The sequence below is a fragment of the Colletotrichum lupini genome, chromosome 9, assembly GCF_023278565.1.
Source record: "Colletotrichum lupini chromosome 9, complete sequence".
Classification (NCBI taxonomy): Eukaryota; Fungi; Ascomycota; class Sordariomycetes; order Glomerellales; family Glomerellaceae; genus Colletotrichum; species Colletotrichum lupini.
In genome coordinates, this window is record NC_064682.1 from 3,645,309 (window position 1) to 3,664,909 (window position 19,601).

The 19,601-nt window shown below is 41.1% G+C and overlaps 9 protein-coding genes across 9 annotated transcripts; 3 read left to right on the forward strand and 6 right to left on the reverse strand.

Moving 5' to 3' along the window:
- Nucleotides 1–7,432: 7,432 nt before the first annotated feature.
- CLUP02_16944 (3-oxoacyl-(acyl-carrier protein) reductase) lies at nucleotides 7,433–7,837 on the reverse strand (the record flags this gene model as incomplete). The annotated part of the gene is made up of 1 exon (XM_049295861.1): nucleotides 7,433–7,837. One exon carries the CDS (start codon nucleotides 7,835–7,837, stop codon nucleotides 7,433–7,435), a length of 405 nt encoding a protein of 134 aa, XP_049153008.1.
- A 623-nt stretch (nucleotides 7,838–8,460) lies between these two features.
- On the forward strand, nucleotides 8,461–9,770 carry CLUP02_16945 (beta-lactamase; the record flags this gene model as incomplete). Its single annotated transcript, XM_049295862.1, has 3 exons — nucleotides 8,461–8,554; nucleotides 8,639–9,456; nucleotides 9,510–9,770. The coding sequence occupies 3 exons, from the start codon at nucleotides 8,461–8,463 to the stop codon at nucleotides 9,768–9,770; spliced, it is 1,173 nt and encodes a 390-aa protein (XP_049153009.1).
- A 907-nt stretch (nucleotides 9,771–10,677) lies between these two features.
- CLUP02_16946 (uncharacterized protein) lies at nucleotides 10,678–13,704 on the forward strand (the record flags this gene model as incomplete). Its single annotated transcript, XM_049295863.1, has 5 exons — nucleotides 10,678–10,825; nucleotides 10,948–11,837; nucleotides 11,922–11,927; nucleotides 12,211–12,992; nucleotides 13,560–13,704. 5 exons carry the CDS (start codon nucleotides 10,678–10,680, stop codon nucleotides 13,702–13,704), a joined length of 1,971 nt encoding a protein of 656 aa, XP_049153010.1.
- Nucleotides 13,705–13,835: 131 nt separating this feature from the next.
- Nucleotides 13,836–14,171, forward strand: CLUP02_16947 (uncharacterized protein; the record flags this gene model as incomplete). Its single annotated transcript, XM_049295864.1, has 1 exon — nucleotides 13,836–14,171. One exon carries the CDS (start codon nucleotides 13,836–13,838, stop codon nucleotides 14,169–14,171), a length of 336 nt encoding a protein of 111 aa, XP_049153011.1.
- Nucleotides 14,172–14,231: 60 nt separating this feature from the next.
- On the reverse strand, nucleotides 14,232–15,666 carry CLUP02_16948 (uncharacterized protein; the record flags this gene model as incomplete). The annotated part of the gene is made up of 4 exons (XM_049295865.1): nucleotides 14,232–14,367; nucleotides 14,429–15,123; nucleotides 15,178–15,333; nucleotides 15,400–15,666. 4 exons carry the CDS (start codon nucleotides 15,664–15,666, stop codon nucleotides 14,232–14,234), a joined length of 1,254 nt encoding a protein of 417 aa, XP_049153012.1.
- Nucleotides 15,667–15,729: 63 nt separating this feature from the next.
- CLUP02_16949 (uncharacterized protein) lies at nucleotides 15,730–15,927 on the reverse strand (the record flags this gene model as incomplete). Its single annotated transcript, XM_049295866.1, has 1 exon — nucleotides 15,730–15,927. A coding segment is annotated over one exon (198 nt), but the record flags the coding sequence as incomplete, so codon positions are not given.
- A 1,988-nt stretch (nucleotides 15,928–17,915) lies between these two features.
- CLUP02_16950 (uncharacterized protein) lies at nucleotides 17,916–18,227 on the reverse strand (the record flags this gene model as incomplete). Its single annotated transcript, XM_049295867.1, has 1 exon — nucleotides 17,916–18,227. The coding sequence occupies one exon, from the start codon at nucleotides 18,225–18,227 to the stop codon at nucleotides 17,916–17,918; it is 312 nt and encodes a 103-aa protein (XP_049153014.1).
- A 120-nt stretch (nucleotides 18,228–18,347) lies between these two features.
- Nucleotides 18,348–18,650, reverse strand: CLUP02_16951 (uncharacterized protein; the record flags this gene model as incomplete). The annotated part of the gene is made up of 1 exon (XM_049295868.1): nucleotides 18,348–18,650. One exon carries the CDS (start codon nucleotides 18,648–18,650, stop codon nucleotides 18,348–18,350), a length of 303 nt encoding a protein of 100 aa, XP_049153015.1.
- A 353-nt stretch (nucleotides 18,651–19,003) lies between these two features.
- CLUP02_16952 (uncharacterized protein) lies at nucleotides 19,004–19,389 on the reverse strand (the record flags this gene model as incomplete). Its single annotated transcript, XM_049295869.1, has 2 exons — nucleotides 19,004–19,233; nucleotides 19,365–19,389. 2 exons carry the CDS (start codon nucleotides 19,387–19,389, stop codon nucleotides 19,004–19,006), a joined length of 255 nt encoding a protein of 84 aa, XP_049153016.1.
- Nucleotides 19,390–19,601: the final 212 nt, after the last annotated feature.

Consider the following 19,601-nt stretch of genomic DNA (forward strand, 5'->3'; position numbering starts at 1 on the left):
ATATAAGGGGGGTATTTATTATAAAAACCTTTTTTAATTTTATTATAAAGCCCGTTTTTTAAAGCTCTTTATCCCCTTTTTTTACAAAGTTAATATTAAATAAGCCTAATATATCGTCGGTTTATATTTTAATAATCTTAAATTAGTCTCTTTTATACTTAAAAACTAATAAGTATAAGTCGTATATAAATATAATTATTAATAATTAATTAATATAAAAATCGTAGTATATAGCTTATTAATAAGTACCCGATTTTATAAGCCTATATAATAGCTTAAGTATTTTAATAATCGTACTTTTTAAGTACTTACTAACTATTTCCTTTAGTAAATAAGCTAGGATTTTCTTTATAAACTTTATAACTGATTAGGTATAGGCCTAGGTAATATTACGGCTCTAAATCTCGTATCCCTTTTTTTATAACAATATTATTAATATTATTATTAACTATTAGCTATAGTACTATATAATAAGTAATTATATAAGTAGCGTCGCTTTTTTAATATCGCCGTACCCTTAAATTATATACCTAGACTTCTTATGTAGTGGTTTTTTTTCTGGCTTTATAGGTATAAAAGATCGACCTTAACGGGATTACGCTTTTAAGGGAAATTATATAATATAGTATATTTTTTAATTATATAATATGCGCAATGTATCCTAAGCACGCGCTCAACGCAATATAGTGATTTCGATACGAAAACCGCCATTCAATTCGGGATAGGCAAGCTGCCCTCTTTGGCTGCTTGCTAACGATAGGCTGAGCGACATACTCACGCGGCGGCGCCGGCTGGAAAGGTTAACGGTAGAGGTTGGCCGTAATAGTTAGCCGCAATAGTCGGCCGCTATGGTCGGCCGTAATGGTTAGAGGCGGCCCTTAACCGCAGAGGTTTTAAACTTTAATAGCGACGTAGAGGTTTCTAAAGAAAGGGCTAAATGGGCTAATATTTATTACTCGTACTAGAGCTCGTAAAGATTCTTTCTATCCTTATCGTTTCTAATATCGCCCAAAGCTACTCTCTATTTAAACTAAACAAATTTACTAAACAAATCTACTAAATAAACTTATTAATATATAAACTACTACCTAGATAGCTAGTTAGATAACTAGTTAAGAGGTTGGCTAGTTAAAATACTACCTTAATGAGAACTTACTCTAAAGATGCCCGTCGATAAGTCTGCCCCTCTCGGGCTGGGCGCCCTCGGCCAGCTCGACGCTGTGGCTATCGTAGCTAACGTAGGTACGCCTAAGAAGTGGCGAAGTACTTTCTAGCGGTACGGAATTTAGCTAGGCAATATTATAAGTACTGTAGATAGCTGGGCCGGTATGGATATTAAGATTTAGTATATTAACGCCGGCTTAGCTATAATAGCTATAATAAACGGGCTAGAGGTGTATAGGGTTAGGGCGATAAGCCGGTGCCTTAGACGGCTTTTATAGGACCCCCTGGGTAATAATAATACTTATATAAAAGAATAGATTATGCTAGACCTAGCTGCCTACGCGGGCTAGTACTAAGAGGTCCTATGTGCGTTAGAGTGGGTAAAGCTCGCCCTATAGGCGGGCGGCGGAAGGTTAGGAGCTATTAATGAAAGGAAGATAACGGTCGAGTCGGTTAACTATTTTAATTAGTAGTTAGGTATGGAGCGCAATATACTTAGTTTTCTTTAATACGTAATACATAGTACGGCCCCGGCGGATTGCTCCGTCGGGGGGCCTAGACTTCTTATATAGTTAGGGTATTTTTTTCTTTTTAATCTTACGAACTATTCGTAATTTAAATATATAAAAGTTTATATACTTCTCTAAATTATAGAAAATAAATCGATAAACCCTCGATCGTAAAGAGTATTTATTTTAATAAGATCTAATCCCTTAAATAGCTTTTTAATAGTTATAATTATACTTTCTTTACGTAATTTTATTATTAGCTCGAAATTAGCTTTCTCTTTTACTATATAAAAGGTATTAATTACCTCGTTATTTATAATAAATTATTATATTAGGGCTTACTATTATATCTTTTTATAACGACTTATTAATAATATTAGTACTTTTTTAGTAATTTCCTCTTCTTTATTATTTATTAATATTATTACGACGATTTTATTAAAAATAATTTTTTATACCTTTACTACGGGTTATATAGTTTCCCTTAGCTCTTTTCTTTTTTATAAATTAAAAATTACCTTATTAAGATCTATATAATATAGTCTAACTATTATAATTAATATTTTAAGGGGCTAGTTACGATTCCTTATAACTACGTAAAATCGCTCGTTAATAAAAATTAATTTATATAGCCTAGCTTATTATTAAGTAATTTCGCACTATACTTATATATCCGAATTTAATAATATATCTAAATTACCCCCTATATTAGGCCTATTATATATAATAATTACCTTATTAACTTATTCTTTTATACTTACCTCGCATAGTACTTATATTACTTTTTTAATTATTTAGGCTCGTTAGTTTATATTTAGTAGTAATAGTGAGGCTAAGGCCGTTCTTAAATATACTCTAAATACTAATAGTATTAATATAAGCCCGTTAGGCCCTATAGTATCATTATAGTATTTAAGTACTATTTAGAGGTATTTATTATTAGTAAAATCGGGATTTTCTTTTTTATTAATTCTAAACGCCCTTTTTAGCTATTAATATATCCTTTTTACTTTTTTAATATTATAATACGCTTTAATAAGTATAATTTTTAGTTATATACCGTAAGCCATTATATTTTCTTTAAATTCTACCGATTTAAAACTAGTATTAGCGTTAGTTTTAATACTATCTAGCGGTCCCTAATATATATCGATCTATCCCTTTTATAAAGCTACTTATATTATTTTTATTTATAAATCCCGAAGGAATTACCTTATTTAAAAAGATATAGCTACGTTAATTATATATAGGACTAGCCGACTATTTAAATAAAAAATATTAATAACGATTTTTTAATTAAAATTAAACTTATTACGTAACTTAAATTTAAATCTACGTAAGCTCTACGTATTTATTTAGTATTAGTAATATATTTTTATCAACTACTCTAGCGCCCCTATTTTAATATTATTATTATTTAATTACTTTAAGAAGTTATATAGCCTCGTAATTAACGGGTACTTAAATCTCCGGTATAGTTATCTAAGTTTACTTTTTATTAAGTAATTAATTAACTTCGTATCGTTAGTTAGCTTTATAAACGCATACCTCTATTATTATTTAATTATTTTAAAATACTTATTACTAAAGATTCTATTCTTCGTATTATTAAATATAATACCTAGTTAATTTATATCTTTTAAATATAAAAGAAATAGGGTATTAATAAGCAAAATATAAAAAGTTATCGTTCCGAAATACGTCTTTATTTTTATTATACTTAGGGCGACGATTTCCTTACTTAAGCTAAGGCTAATCTTTATAATACCTACTATTAATATATTAAATATTACTAACGCGATTTTTTATAATACTTAGAATTACCCTTTTCTTTTTATTAACTATTATAATACCTTAGTATTTAAGATAATCCTATAGAAATTATTTAGGCCGTATATTTCGTTTATATAAAATACTTATACGAGCTTATTATTTAAAAGATCTAAGTAGTATAAAAAGGACCCCTCTAGCTACCCCTAAATTTACTTAGTACTATATTTTTTCTTTTTAAATATCGAGAGAGGTAACGTCTTTTTTTTAAGTATTAAGAGAATAGGCTTTTATTTTATTAAATTCGCCCTTTTATTTACTTCTATATCTATCATTTAAAGGACCTTTCTTTATTATTTATAAATAAAAACCTACTTATTAAAAGCCTTTACTACCCTTTATTTATTTAGTTTTATATATTTTTTAAAAACTAACGGAGTAAAAAAAAAGTAATTAACGTCGTTAATTTCGTTATAATCTAATTTATTAATTTAAGGAATAAGATCTTCTTCGTTTTCTAAATTTCCTATAGGGGGCGGATATTTTAAACTACTATTTTAATTACTATTACTAAGTTCTATACCCCTAGATCTACCCTTATATATAATAAAGAATTAATTAAACTAATAAGGGCTAGTTTTACTATTTATTACCCTCGACTTTTTATACTATTTATATAATTTCGTACGCTCTTTTTTAGAGTAGTTATTTAACTAATATCTATCTTTTTTATAAATATAGTATTATTTCTTTTATTATTTTATTTATAAATTAAATCTCTACTTATTTAATAAATTAGGGCCTTTTTATTAATAATTACTATATTTAACTTCTTTTCCTTTTTTATTATACGTTCGATCGACTTAATATTATTAATAAGGGCCGTCGTATACTTAAAAATAGCTTTAGTATAGTATTTTTATTTTAATATTAAAACTAGATCTTAGCCTTAAGTAGAGTATTTCGTAATCTTCGGGTACTTAGTATAGGGTTATTTTTACCTTTAGTACGCGCTAAATTATAATATGAAAATATTTAACTTTTTACTTATTAATTCCCTTATTTAACTAGGTTTTTATTAGTTTATTAATTTAATTAATAAGCTCTTTAAAAATCTTTATTTATAATTTACCTTTTATTATCTTGGCTATAAATATAAAAGAAATCGCTTATAATTTAAATAAGAGCTCTAAGTTCTTATTGTAAGTTTTAAAGTAGTTTCGGATTATATTAATAATATTAAAAAAGTCGTTTTAATCGAGATTATATACTACTTTATAATAATAATTAAAGGCTTTACTTACGAGGACGATATTAATTACTAAATAATATTAATATTCCCTAATCCCGATATTTTTATAATAATTATAAAATATTATTAAGGTTTTTTATAAAACCTTATACTTCCCTTTAAAATATAATTTCTTTTTTAAAAAGATCTTTTTAAGATTTATAAATTACCTCGTATTTACTATTATATTCTTAATATTTATATACGATCCTTATGTTATTACGTATTATTAATAACTTTGGGTCGTCTACTTCCTTTTATATTAATTAATTAGTACCGAGTTTCGTATTAATAATAGTAACGAATTATAAATTAAAATAAGTAGAATCGTTAATTATCGTATCTTTAGTACTATATTTTACTTTAATATATCTTTTTATAATAATAAATTACTATTAATAATTATAAAAAAAGAATCTACGTCGTTTACTTTTTTTCTAAATTTATTAAAGCAGTTATATACCTTATTAACTTATACTTAGTTTTATAATACAAATTCCTCTTTTATAATTATTATTATTAAAATCTTATATAGTTTTTATAACTATAATTACGTTAATAATACCCCTCGTTTATAAAAGAATTTATTAACTACTTTCATAATTCCTAAGCTTATATTTACGAACTATTCGTCTAGTTAGTAACTAAGGTCGTTTATAATTTTATAAAATAGGAGTTACCCCTATAGCCCCTTTTTTTTATAAACTTTAATTAAATAGATTAATATAATGTTAATTTACTTACCGTTAAGCTAATCCGTAATTCTATATATTTACGTCCTTTAATAATCCGGGTTAATATTTACTTATTTATAAGAAATTAAAATTTTATTTAAAATCGGGTTCCTCCTTTTCTTTTTTACTCTAACTCGCTAAAGGTCGTACTCTAGCTTATATTCGTATTAATAATTATTAATATATTTAATTTTAATAAGGATATATTTAATCTACGTATTAATTATAATAAATCCGTACTTTTATTACTTAATAAATTTATCAAAGTTTAGGAAATTCCTATTTCTTTTTGTTATCTTATTACTACTCTCGTTTTTATTATTTTTAATAATTATTACTACCCTTTTAAATTACTAACTATTATACTTATTAAGATCTTTTTTTTTATTTAATATAAAAAGGTTAGTTTTAGTAATTCCTTTTTTTAATAATAATAATAGACGTTTATATTATTATAAAAGAATATAATAATTAATCTTAGGATCTTTATTAATAGCCGATTTTTTACTATTTTATATATTTTTAACTTTTTAAACCTCGTACTCTTTATAATTTTTAAATAGCTTCTTTTTTTAACTTACCTCTTTTAATACGGTATTTTATAAAAATAATTAAAAATAAACGCTAAATAGTTTATAAAGGAGCTATATAAGTTATTAAGTATAGTTAGCAAAGTTAAGCCCTCTTTTTTATAAAGTCGTAAACGTTAAGGACTCGTTAAAAATACCCTTTTTATTATTTATACTTAGTAAGGCTAAATACTTTAAAGATCTTTTTTTTCACTATTTCTTTATACCCTATTTTATATTTTTTAAATAGTTTTTTTATAACTTAAGTATAATTAAGTAATTATTACTTATTAGCGATCCCTTTTATTACTTAGTTAATATTTTAAAATTAGTAATCTCGTATTAAGAACTAGTATAAAAAGAAGCCCTTTAGTAATATTCTAAAGGATTCTTTTTTTTTTTCTTAGATCCTCGTTTTTTAGCCTTTTCTTAAGCTAATAATAATTATAATAAGAGGTTATAAAACTACTTTAAAATAGCCGCCTTTTTTTTAAATTAATTTTTAAAATCCGTAATATTCTTAATTTGATATTATTAAAACTTTTAAATCCCCTCCTTAACTTTATTAAACTATCCCCTATATTATATTCTTAAGTAATACTCGGGGGGTAGTTAAGGGGGCTTTAAAGAGATTATTTAAATCCTAAGTTTTAAAATTATATTTATAAAATCCTCGTAATATTAGACTTTTTTATATATTATAAATCTTTTAGTTTTATAACTCTTATATAAGTTCTTATTACGCTTATTAAAAATATTTATATTTAAAAACCTCTTTTTTTAATTATATAATATTTTTTTATATTATATTATTAAGCTCGTTTGTTACGCTAATTAATTAAGTAAATAGTCGCTACGTAAGTATTTCTTTTTATTAATTTAACTAATTAATTTTTAATTGCGGGCCGGTTACGGAAAAGTTATTTAATAAAAAAGTTATTTAAAGTAATAATAAAAAGCTAATTATTTAAGCGGTTTTATTAATTAATATAATTTAATATAATAAACGTCGACCTCTCGTAAGTAATAAAGGGCAATAATTACTTAATTCTATATAATATTCGAGGATCGCCCCTTTTTATCTATTTTTATAAAGTTAATTAGTACGAATTTCTTATTTTATATAATATTAAGAGGTCGTCTTTTTTATATAATAAAATACCTTACTAATTTATAATAATAAAATTTAATTATTAATTAGTATTAGTATCCTTATTATAAAGTATTTAGTTCGAACCGTAGTTAATAAAGAGATTAATTAAATTATATAAATATCTACGTAATAAGTATAAAAAGGAGGTTCTAACTGTAGGTTAGGCTAGCTACGATAATCCTAAATAGGGCCCCTAATTGGCCCCTGCGCAGTCGGCTATATGCCGCGGTCGAATTAGACTTCTAATCCGACACGTTAGTTGATATTGACGCATCCCACAAGTCGACGGTTGTGTCTTCTACTTTAGCAAGTGTTGCTTTAGCTGCGTTGTTAACGATGATGTCGATCTTCCCAAATTGGTCGACGGCGGCTTGCACAAGATGAGAGGGGCCGCTCGTGGTCGAAATGTCTGCTTCCACGGCAATCCAAGGGCTCGTCAGGCTTTCCCCAAGATCGCGCGCGGCGCGTTCCAACTCGGGCCAACCGTAGTTGATGACCACCGAAGCCCCTCGGGCTGAGAGTTCTCTAATAACGGCAGCTCCAATGCCGGACGAAGAGCCCGTCACTAGAGCTACCTTGCCCGCGAGCGCATTGGGGACGGCGTCTTTAGGGGGGTTGATTCGTTTGCGACTTGCAATAGCTTCCATGGTCGAATCGTCCAGTCTGATGATCAATTATTTGAACATAACAGGTTTGTTTTCTTCCAGAGCAGGTATCTATTGAAAAACTTGAGGAGATATATTAGACACCATAGGCGCTTTCAACCTTCGCCTAAATGACTGGTCGTCAGATCTTGAGTGGGCCGGGGCATTCAGCACTGCTTCGAGTCGGACCACGTTCGCAGCCGGAAGTTGCACGGCGTTCAAAGAAACAAACGTCCGAAACCCATAACCACTGCGTAATACCACCTTATGATGAGATGCTTTCCGTCTGGTTGCCTAGGCACTCATATTGGTGTCGATGAATCATGCCGAAACATGGGTCATTCATGGTTCGGATTTCGGCCGGAAACCAGTGTTGCCAGCTTCCGGTCTTCCGGCCCGTGCGACTGTGTTGCTTTGGATTTCTGCCAACAACGACAAGGAAGAAATGTGACGCATGAGTCCAGGATGTTACTGTATCAGCTAAAGACTCCTAGCTGGCCGATACTCATCGGCAGAGAGAACGTCAGTAATCGCCTTGGCTTCACTTAAGGGGTCGAATGAAATCCTCGTGTTAGGTTGAAACGTGAACCATTGCGACAGCACATCAGAGGAGCCGATTGCCAAAAATGTCGACATCTTTCCAAAATCAGGCTGTAGCAGAAACGCGTCCGGATGCTGATGGTGTCACTGGCCTGGCCGTGTTCGCGACCGATTCATCAGGTGAGTCTTCGTGCGATATGGTGGTTTCCAGAGTCCAGGCTTTCAGGACCAATCGATGTGAGGAGATTGCTAACATTCGCTAAGGGCATCAACTCATCGAGGAGTATTTTGGCCGAAGCAGCACCATCAAGTCCGACAAAATCGGAAAGGATAGTGTATTCTGGATCTATTCGATCACGAAAACAATTACAGCGATTGCTGCTTTGCAGTGCGTGGAGCGAGGCCAGATCAAACTAGACGACGAGGTTTATGATGTTCTTCCTGAACTCGAAGACTTTCAAGTCCTTGGCCATGATCAAGCGGGCAACGTGACACTTCACCCACACAAGGAGAAGATCACTCTTCGCCATCTGCTTTCTCATACCAGTGGCATTGGTGTGGACGTCTTTGATCCGAGGCTTCAGGCCTGGCGGATGTCTCGTGGAGAACATCCGCAAGCCTTTTCGGGGGACTCAAAGAAGGCATACACTATCCCTCTCCTCTTCGAGCCAGGCCATGGTTGGGCTTATGGAGGAGGCGTCGAGTGGGCCGGGATCCTAGTCGAGAGACTGAACAAGATGAAGCTCGGCGAATACATGAAGACCAACATCTTCGAGCCTCTGGAAATGACCAGTACAACATTCCATCCTGACAGAGATTCTACAATCAAGGAGAGACTAGTCGAGACGAGTACGAGAATCTCGGATGGCACACTCGTGCCCATGGAAGGCCCTTACCCCGCTGTCACGGAGGACGACAGTGGAGCTATGGGCCTCGTCTCGAGTGTACCGGACATCACCAAGTTGACAACTGACCTTCTTCAAACTAAGCCGATGATTCTCAGCGAAGAGTCTTTGAGGGAGTTGTTCTCGCCACAGTTCAGCGCCAACTCGTCATCCGCTGGGATGCTCGCTTATGGTGCAGTAAGTCTGCCATGAAACCATCACGTCGAGATGAGATACTAACAAATTTCTAGATGATGTACGGCCGGCTGACTGGAGAGGAGTATGATCCTTCAAAGGTTGGTCAAGCTCTAGGAGCTTACTTCATCAAGGATGACACTAGGATCCTGCCCGGCGGGACACTCGTCATGACAGGAATTCCGAACCTGGTCTGGTTTGTGAACCGCGAGAAGGGAATAGGCGGCTTCTACGCGAGCGCTATCATGCCGCCCGATGACGCCAAAAGCACAAAGTTGATACAAGGGTTTCTCGAGGAAGTTTTCAGCGGAAAATAAGGGTCAATATCTTTTCGTTGCGTTCAGATCCTCCAGGCAGCCACGATGTACATATATCAAGATCTTGTGCAGTGTGTTGAAATTATGCAGTAATTTTCTCTGAGAGTGCGAGAAGATCGGCGCGCCGTTCATTTCAACCCCTGGATTCAGCTGCTGGTTAGCGCCATCAGAAGACCCTTGCTGGCATCACCGCAGATCAGCTAGTGTTCCTCGAATTGGCCTTTATTGGTTAAGACTCGGATGAAAGACACATCCCGAGGAAGCAAAAGAAAGCCCAGGATGCAGCCTTCTTGTTTCCCATACTGACTCTTTCTGCTCTAGCTTCTGAACCAAAACCACCGGGTGAGCCGAGGAGGCACCGCTATCACACAAAAGACCCATGATTCCAGGTGTGCTGGTCACACTAATCGAATGATCACTAATACACATATTTCGCAGTGAGATGCTCTCAAGCCAGCAACGGGGATAGTTCGCCATATTGCAAAGATATTGTGCATGCCCATGCCCATTGTAACAGAATGCAGACTCAGATTGGATGTCATCCTTTGTTAGCATCTGTATAAACCTCCTACATGCACCACAAAATGAAGAACGCGCCAAATTTGGCGAGTCATGTCCCGGGAGAACATTGCTGGGTGCAACAATCCTCAAGATCCATACTCAATTTGACGTCACTAGTACGAGCAGCAGCACTATTCATCCGACTCGAACTAGTCCCGATCTTCCCTAGATTTATGGCTATACCCAAAAGATGTTCCCTTTGTTCGGGAGCTAACGCCAGAACCTAGGTCCCCGCAGACGCTCCATGGTTGCCCTCCCTTCAGTGTGTCCCTTCTCTGCCCATTCCGTCAGAAATTCTCCATCACGAAAGGAACATCACAGCCAGAAGCACTTGAAGTAGATCAAAATGGCCGAAACGACGACATTACCACATATCTCAAGCCTAGTTCAGCCTGCAATACGAACAGTGGTGTCTAGCGAGGACAACTGGAAGGGCAAGACGAGCCCTGCGGAGAGACGGAAGATCCAGAACAGGCTCAATCAGCGAACGTGGAGTAAGCCGCGCACCCACCTCATGCAACCTGCTTACGCCCGCCTTTGATTGCCCATCATTTGATGGAATTTTCGACCACATCTCGTCCAGTGACATCTGCTTACTCGTCTACTTTCGCGACAGGACAACGAAGAAAAGCTGAGAAGCAACAACAGCGCCAGGCGACGACCCGACAGTCCGGTACGGACGAAAGGAAACCCTCGTCCCTTCCCTCGTCCAGCAGCAGCCTGTCGCCGCCATCCTCCATCGTAGCAAGCTCGAAGTGGGCAGCAGCATTACCAGCCGCCTCCGTGGCCAATGATAATGGCACGACGACCTACATGACGGTGGGAATGTCTCGGCAGGGCCTATGCAAGTCGAAAACGAGCTCGCAGAGAAGCGCCAAGTATATGACGCTGATGGCCTTGAAGTACATCGGACGGCAACGACAAATTGCAGACATTCGAGACGAGGACTTGGACGACATATATCAGCTGTTCCTACAGCACGCGCATGAGAGTAGAAGGAGCCCGAACCCGGATCCAATGTCGGATTCACTAATACCGCTTGTGCAATTCAACTTGTTCCGCGGCTTGATGGAGAACATGAGAACGTTGGGTATCACTATGCCCATGATCTGTGACGATGACTGCGTGTCTCCCTTTGGAAGCGACCCCATGTACAATGCCAACACCGCTTGGAATGTCCCGTACTTTTTGAAGCCGACGGAGACGCAGCTGACAACTATACACCACCCCTGGCTTGACTTTTTGCCCCTACCGAGGATGCGGGATAACTTGATCAAGGCTGGGGATGACTGGGACGACGAGGCGCTGTGTCTAGACATGGTAGGCGACGGAGATGCGCCATCTGGAAAAGGAGGCATGATACTGTGGGGAGAACCATGGGATCCCAATAGCTGGGAGGTCACAGAGGACTTTGTCGAGAAGTGGCGGTGGATCCTTGCAGGCTGCGAGGAGATTATCAGGTCTTCTAATTACTGGAGGGCAAAACGAGGCGAAAAGAGGATGAGGGTGAGAATATGAAGACCAAGTTGCTCTCATGGCCATAACTACATCAGCGCCATGTTCCATGATTGATTGACTCTTTTGATCCAGGTGTCTGTGAGTTGGCCGCGCCATTGGCAGTAGTTACAATCAGGTGGAATGAGACAAGGCGTCCGACCGATCCTTGACTTTCCACGAGGCGCTTGCAGATGATCCGGCAAGCCGGTGACGCGAAGGCCGGGCGGCATTGAGCTCACTCCGCCCGATGCACCACGCGCTAGAGCCATCTTGCCAACTACATGTTCATAATCCCCTGTAATCCTCCATGCAGTCCTTGGTTCGACTCAGCTTCGGGAGGTTGGGGACCAGTCGCCAGTGTTATCAGTATTCCTCGCTCCAGCATCGAGGTCAGCAAAGAATCAGAACTATCTTCAAAGACGGCATTGCTGCCCATGCCGATCCATCAAGAGCACTACAGCGGCGGGTATTCTCCGAGTCCTCGACTGCCAGGGTATTGCCAACCTCCCAGGAAACAATAGCGAGCCATCTGCGCAATTGCGGCATTGACAAATGGGGCTGGGTGATATACCGCACCACATATGGTGACGATGAAGCCTGGGAACGTTGCAAAGAGATCATCACCTACCGTACGCGCCGCAACATCGCAGACTCGGATGCACCAGGCATTGCAAAGAACCTGGAGTTGACTTTTTTTGACGACAAATTCTTGTTTGATGGGGCCTCAAAGCATCAGCTCCGATCGCATTTTCGCACTTGGTCCCTGGACGCATTTCAATCGGAGAACCCAGGAACACAAGATGTATCCAATATCCTAGGTCTCCGCTCACAAGGTTGTGGCGTCCCTCGATATGTGTACTTCTTCCAGGTAGACCTGGAGTCCCTCCGGAGTATCGTGTTCGAGGCGCCTCAACCGCCTGACTACGATCTTGACTGTGAGAGCCACATCAACTTCATCGACGCCTACTGGAAACCGATAAGAGAATGGGCCGGAGTGCTACGACATACAGAGCAAGACGAGATCGATGCTTTCGAGACCGCTCATGAGCCTATCGAGGGGTGCGGAGAGGAGAACGTCGGATGGATGAAGGTGTCTACTGAGACGATGGGTTCCGACTGGTATGAGGTATGGCTTGGCAGTATCGGCGGCGATGCCAGCACTTGGTATGTTTTCTACCAACGCCCGCCCGGGAAGGTGTACTGGTAAGAAAGCTGTGAAGAGCTTCGCGAATTCCTTACAACAACCGCAACGTCATCCAGTCTTGTGTACTAGGTAGCGATGAGCACGCTCCGGTAGCAGAACCATCTTCAAAGAACGGTCCATAAATGACAGGGGTCGGCGCCAAGGCGACGAGTTCATCCAAACGCCGCTTCCCTACGTCTTAGGGGGCTTAGGTCGAGGGGGGGGGAACCTGACAATACACCTCAATCTCATTCTCAACTTCCTCATGCTCATGAAGACGCTCGCAAGATGAGCTTTCTTTCCAGGCTCTTTCTAAATCTGAACACTCTATGCTGCCAATGTACGATCACAGCTCGCTCGCTCAATAGAGTGTCTCATTCGCATCGACGATTTCTACCTGTTCGTCGTCTCTCGTCAGCCCTTGGCGGCTACCGCTACGTAGCAAACGACGCGAAAGGTTCTAAGCCCAGGATGGACATACTCTACGAGTCTGAGCTACTAAGGGACGAGACCCAGGACTTTGACAAACAGGGCTGAGTGTTCTACAGGCGTACATACAACGATGATGACGCTTGGGCTCGCTTCAAAGACATCATCAAAGATACATCCCGACAGGGCAGCGAGTACTACGAGTATCCGGGAATTATTGACAAGATGAAGTGGACGTTCTTAGAGGACAAAAAAACGATTTGATGGCGCTTCCACGGCTACGTTGCGCTCTCATCTACGAATGGGTAAAGCAACCAGCACAGGCAGGGAGTTCATCAGAGAAACCGCCCCGAGAGTCCAGCTCTCCCAGCTTAGAGAGCAGTTCTGACATAACGATGCATAATGAATATTTCGTGCAAGTCAACGAAGTATCATTGCGCAGCGTCGTGTACAAGGAGCTGCCGTCGGCCGAAGCGAACCTCTACGTCCGTGGACACATCAACCTGGTGAACGCCGACTGGCATCACGCGCGTCTGGAGGATAACCACGGAGAGAATATATGTGTCATCGAAGAACACTTGAGCTTCCCAGCCTTCGAGGGATGCACCGGGGAGAACGTCGGCTGGATGAGGCTGGTAGTGAGTGAAGTTGGTCCATCTACCTTTCAGAGGATCGCTCATCTGTGTTACATCGTTTTTAAGAGACCTCCCGAAATCGTGTACGGCGTGTAGAGTGGGTGCTATGTAGTGTCCAAGGGTGTATGGAACGTATGTGGAAAACATCGTTGCTCATTATTGTGTACTCGTGTTTTCTTCGTTCAACCAAGCTCCCGCACGTATAGAAGTTGAGATGCCCAGGTGCGTGGATGATGTGGTCTCCATACATACAGACTCCAACGCCGTTTCGATGGGAATCATAACACCAATCCTACTCTGCGATGGCCGTCTAATCCTTGGCACCATCTGTTTCGAACCAACCCTGTTGGTACATCGCCATCCCAAAGCCTGACGCCTGGCTTACCGCCATACACTTGTCCATGATCCACATCTTCGTGTCTTTGTCGGCAAAAGCCGACTTGAGCACGGCTATCATAGGCCAGAACATACACCAAGCATTGAATCCAACGCCCTGTATGGTACAGGCTGAATCTCTGCCATCGAATCCGAATACAATACGGATTTGCTCGCAAACTTGCTCCATCGCCGTCAGTCCATGAGGGAGGTTGACGAGCGTCTTCAACTCTTCACGCGTCGGTTCTCCAAGAGCAATTGATAAGCTTAGAATGTACTCGATGAGGTGTAGTCTGATGGTGAGGTAAAGACCTTTCGCTATCGCATCGCTTGCGTCCGATTTACGGCCCAACAAGTGGTTGAAAGAGTTCAGGTCTTCGTCGACAGCGCCGTCAGGTCCGGGTTTATTCCGGGGCCCAGGGGATAAGATTCTGTAGTTCGCGGCTGCTTCTATGTCGCGTATGATGTCGATACCTATCTGGAAGATCTCTGTTACGTGGCCGACGGATGCTCGTTCGATATCTGCCGATGATAGCACGTGCTGGATCATGTGTTTGTAGTCGATAGCTCGAACGAGCAGCGGTTCAACCATGCCGTCTTTCGCCCATGCTGCTTGTTTCAAGCCGACTAGAACTGGTGATCGACCTTCCTGGCCGATGAATATTTCGAGCATCTGAGGTAGATTAGTGACCGGCCGTGACTAGCTTGTCATTACAAGAATACTTACCCCCAGGTGAACCACAAACGCAAGTAGGCCCTTATCGAGTGATGTGGCAACACCCTGTTCTGCTCGATACCTCAAGAGTGCGAGAGAACCTCGACAATGCGATGTTATCTTCCTTGGTGATGTATCCGGTACTATTGCCTTGAAGTATGTTAGGGTCTCACGTCGAAAGATTCATCCTCATCGGTGTACGTCTCCTTCACCAGCCTCCCTCAGTTTACTTACCTCGAAGAGGCCGAGAGTGAGTAATGCGACAACAACCGAGTCGTCTTGCGCTGTCGAGTTATCCTTCAGTGCGCCGCCAATCTTGCTAATCGCCTCGCCATAGTGTTGCCGCGCTTGAGCCATCAAGCCTGCCTGGCACATTTGTAAAGAGGAGCTGGCTAATGCCGTGGCTTTGAGAGCCTCCTGCAAAACAGGCGATGAGGCAGCCGACGACTTCATGCTGGGGAAGAGGTTGAACAAAGCGACCTCGCCTCCGGCAGCGCACATACCCATTCAAATCAATCAAACAAATAAGTCAAACAAACAGTCAAATATAGGAATTTCAGCGAGTCAAACAATCAAATATTCTAGCCCGTATATTTGATATATTTGATCAAATCTAGAATCTAAGGGTGGACCCGAATATACCAATAATATACCGAGAAAATACGGAAAAAAGGGACCGCCCGGACCCGGATTCGAACACCGGACCTCCGGAATTAAAGTGGAGCCGCCCCAAAAAATCCGTCGCCTACGGCGCCGCTTCCACTAACTATACCATTTACTCGTCTAATATTCAGCTTCACTCTATGATAACCTATCAGTCAAATCAATCAAATATTTGTCAAATTTATCAAACAATCAAATATGGCGCGAGAAATCAGCCAAACAATCAAATATGAACCTCATATTTGATTTGTTTGTTTGGGTATAAGCACTGGCCTCCGGATGCATAGTTGGAGTAAAAGTGGTTAAGTGAGATGAGCTCGGAATCGACTTGAAAGGCTTTCGGTACGGTCCGCAGCCTCCTCTGAATTTCCTCTTCCTCTACTGAGTCCGGAGAGGTTCCCTCTTCGTCGACTTCCAAAATTGATGACGCTGGGTCAAATGCGCCTCTTTCCTTCAGTCGTTTGGCGACCCTAACCTGGACCTGGTGAGCCGCCGATGCGTTCTGCTGGCGATGCACAACGGCCCACGGATCCGCGTAACCCGGACACGCCCTCCCGAGACTCGTACAGCGGTTACATGAGGGCTTTCGGAGATCGCACTGGCAGCTCGCGTTAGATTCAATTCACTTCAAAGAACCGGCTCAAGAGTCGGCAGTAGGTGTTCGGAGTCTGAGTACTTTGACTTTGCGCCTTGCAGGCGAAGCAGCTCGCTGACGGGCGACATCCCATCGTATCCGTCGGCTCCGGTCCTCTGTGGGCGATGAACCCCTGGTGTGATCCCGACCCCCCCACCACTTCTGCGAAAAGATGGAACGTTAAGCCAGCTCTGCGGTGAGCTCAATCTGACATTGGTTTGATGAGTGGGAGCTCGTGGGATACCGACGATGGCGACGGCTTCTTCGGTCCTTCGGGAACGCGGCTTCGTTCACCTTTTTGAACAGGCGATCGCTTGCTGGTCGTTGGCTGAGCATAAAGGAGAGACAGCTAATTAGGGCGCGGCCTGGCGTCTATCGAGGCTAGCTGTTCCCTGATCCGAGGCACCGGGCGTGCGGGGGCCACCTCTCGAGGATTTTAACTTTCAGCAAATGGCTCCAACACGCAACGAAGGAGGGAATCCGTAACTGGGAGACTGGGTGGCTGGACAGTGACGACAGCGTTAGCCAGGCAAACGGAGGTGATGGTGGTGGCGTCGAGTCATTTGGGAATTTCTCACGCCTTGAACGTATCCCAGCTGGCGCCCATTGAACCCGGAAGCTTTGCAACAGGACTGAATCGTGTTTGATGACGTGGTCAAAGCGCCGAAACCTAAACCATTGTCTTCCGGACAGTCAATGGCGGGATTCCTGTCCGAGGGATGGTATTGCACAGGTTCCTGAGGTTCATTCAAGCTTTTACAACGCGTGGGACTTCCCATTGTTGATGAGACCATGGGACCAGAGGGCTGCTCCACGCCTACGAGACTCTCACATAGTGAATTACGTAGTGAAGGGATCCCAGGTTGGGTGGTTGCTGAGGAATCCCTTGGCACCCAAGCTCTCTCGTCCGGAAAGATTGGACAGATCGGGTCAAGCTTCGGGCCCCTGAATATCAAGGGATTTGTAGCCTCGGCCTGCCAGAAATAGCATTCGTCCCGAAACTCTGAATAAGTTCATTCACTGACTGCACGATGGCCGTTGAGTATCTCGCTCAGGTCGAGACCGTCCTTTCGAGTGGATCAAGCACACCCTGGCTGACGTCCTCGAGGTCACCCACACTCTTGGAACACGCACATCAGACATTTTGGGAACCATTCACTTGGCGAGCCAGATGTTAAGAGTCCGGTTAAAGATGGCAATGACTGAGACGTGTCAGAAGAGCTCTGAGATGAACGCTTATTCCGACTTCACGCGTTCGAGGTGGCACACGATTCAGGCATGGCTTGGGACGACCCTTGGTTCGATAAGGCATCAGGATATGTAAAGGCGAGATCATTGATGACAATATCTCATGTAATTGATTCAGACGTACTGTCATTAATGCTACTGTCAGCTCCGGTGTGGTGTAGAGCCTTCTCGGCCGAGTGCTTGCCGATAGACTTCCGGGTTCGGTCTAAGACACCGAACGATCCTCTCGACGCCGTTTCCTCTCCTCTTGTTTGCGCTGAACGTAATATGAGACCATGCTCTCCAAGTCGTCCTCCCATGGATGAGTTCCTCCCTCGGACTTGACATTGGCGAGACCCCAGTCAAACAGAATCGTGTTAATCTCGCTGAGACAGTCGGCTTCTGTAATACCCCCATTTCTCTCCGGAATGACTATATCTCCGTGTTCTTTCCTTAGTCCATGAATTTCATCCTTGAGATGTTTTCTTGCCGCTTTTCTCTCTTCGGCTTGAAGTAGCTGGACCTTGGTAACCTCCATTCGCCGGCGAATGCGTCCGCTGGCGGGGAGGTTTCGCTCGTCTGGTGTGACAGACTCCTCACTGCTGCTGGTTGATGAAAGTTTGCTGAATAAATTGCGTGTAGTGTGTTATATGGCTGCTTAGAGCCTGAGATCATCTTTGAGATCATGTTGGAAAGTCTCGAGTTCGGTGTCGTGAGCTTGTCTAAGCTCAGCCAAGAGCGTGCGATGGAGCGTTTCCAGCACGCGACGCTGGATACTATAAGCTGCCACTGCTATTTTGATGTCGTAGGTGGTTGGCATCTTCTCATTCATTGAGTCATCGTGATCAGATCTTGCAAAGGTCTTCTTGAGACACAACATTGGCTTGGATATGCTGAGCGACTTCTTTAATATGATGTTATTGTTTCTGAACTTGATGCGAGTATTCATGAATCCGCCCATGAAACGATCTGGAGTGTCTAGTGTTCAATTGTCTCAGGCAACGAGAAACAAACTTGATAGGGTATCACAGTGCTGGAGGACAGAAAATGCAGGAGGAAAGGCTCTGGTCTTACCCTCAATTGTGCAACTATCTCCGAAGCTCCATAGGAAGACTGGTTCGATATCATGGTCGAAAGGGTGGATCTTTTCAAAAGTGTTCATATTCAAGAACCTCTTTGGTCCCCAGCCTAATGCTACTCACGGTTCTACGAAAGCCAATGGTACAGATATTTTGCCAGAAACAGTACTATCACGCTTGCAATGGCGTAGCTGATCAAAAATTTGCAGTCCCAAGCTCATCATTGCATGGCGTTCTAGACTGCTTTGGACAGAACTTCGGCCCAGACTTGATACCCCCTCTCGTTCAGATGAACATGGTCTACCAGACACTCCTCCATATCAACCAAGGGCGGCTCTAGGAACTCTATTTGGTTTACTTCATCCTCTTGAAATTGTCGAATAAGCTCAACATAGCTCTCATTCGCTTTCACAATCAGCTCTTCCCTGATATCCTTCCTCCTGAAGACGGGTTGAAGAAAGGGGACTGGGTAGGTTGACGAAAGGTGTAGGCGTTGCGCCGGCTCCGGTGCCCTCCGATGCGGACTAGGTTACGGTTACTTATGCATCTCGGCCTACACTGTACAAGTACTTAGCCCTAGTCACTCCGTTACTAACTCTCACGATACTTCTTCTCAGACATAAAGTTAAATATATCAACGTATAGGGCGAGCTAATCATATTCACCTATGTTATCGCCTTTAGAAGCAGGGTACGTCGCCTCGATTCGCGCCCGCTGTTAGAAGAGGAGTGCGCTGCCGTGGGTCGCATCACTGGTTGGTCTGAAGGTTGGGCAGATTAGTACGCTACGTACGGTGGTGATTGGATGGCCGCCTTCCGCCGTTGCTATACCTC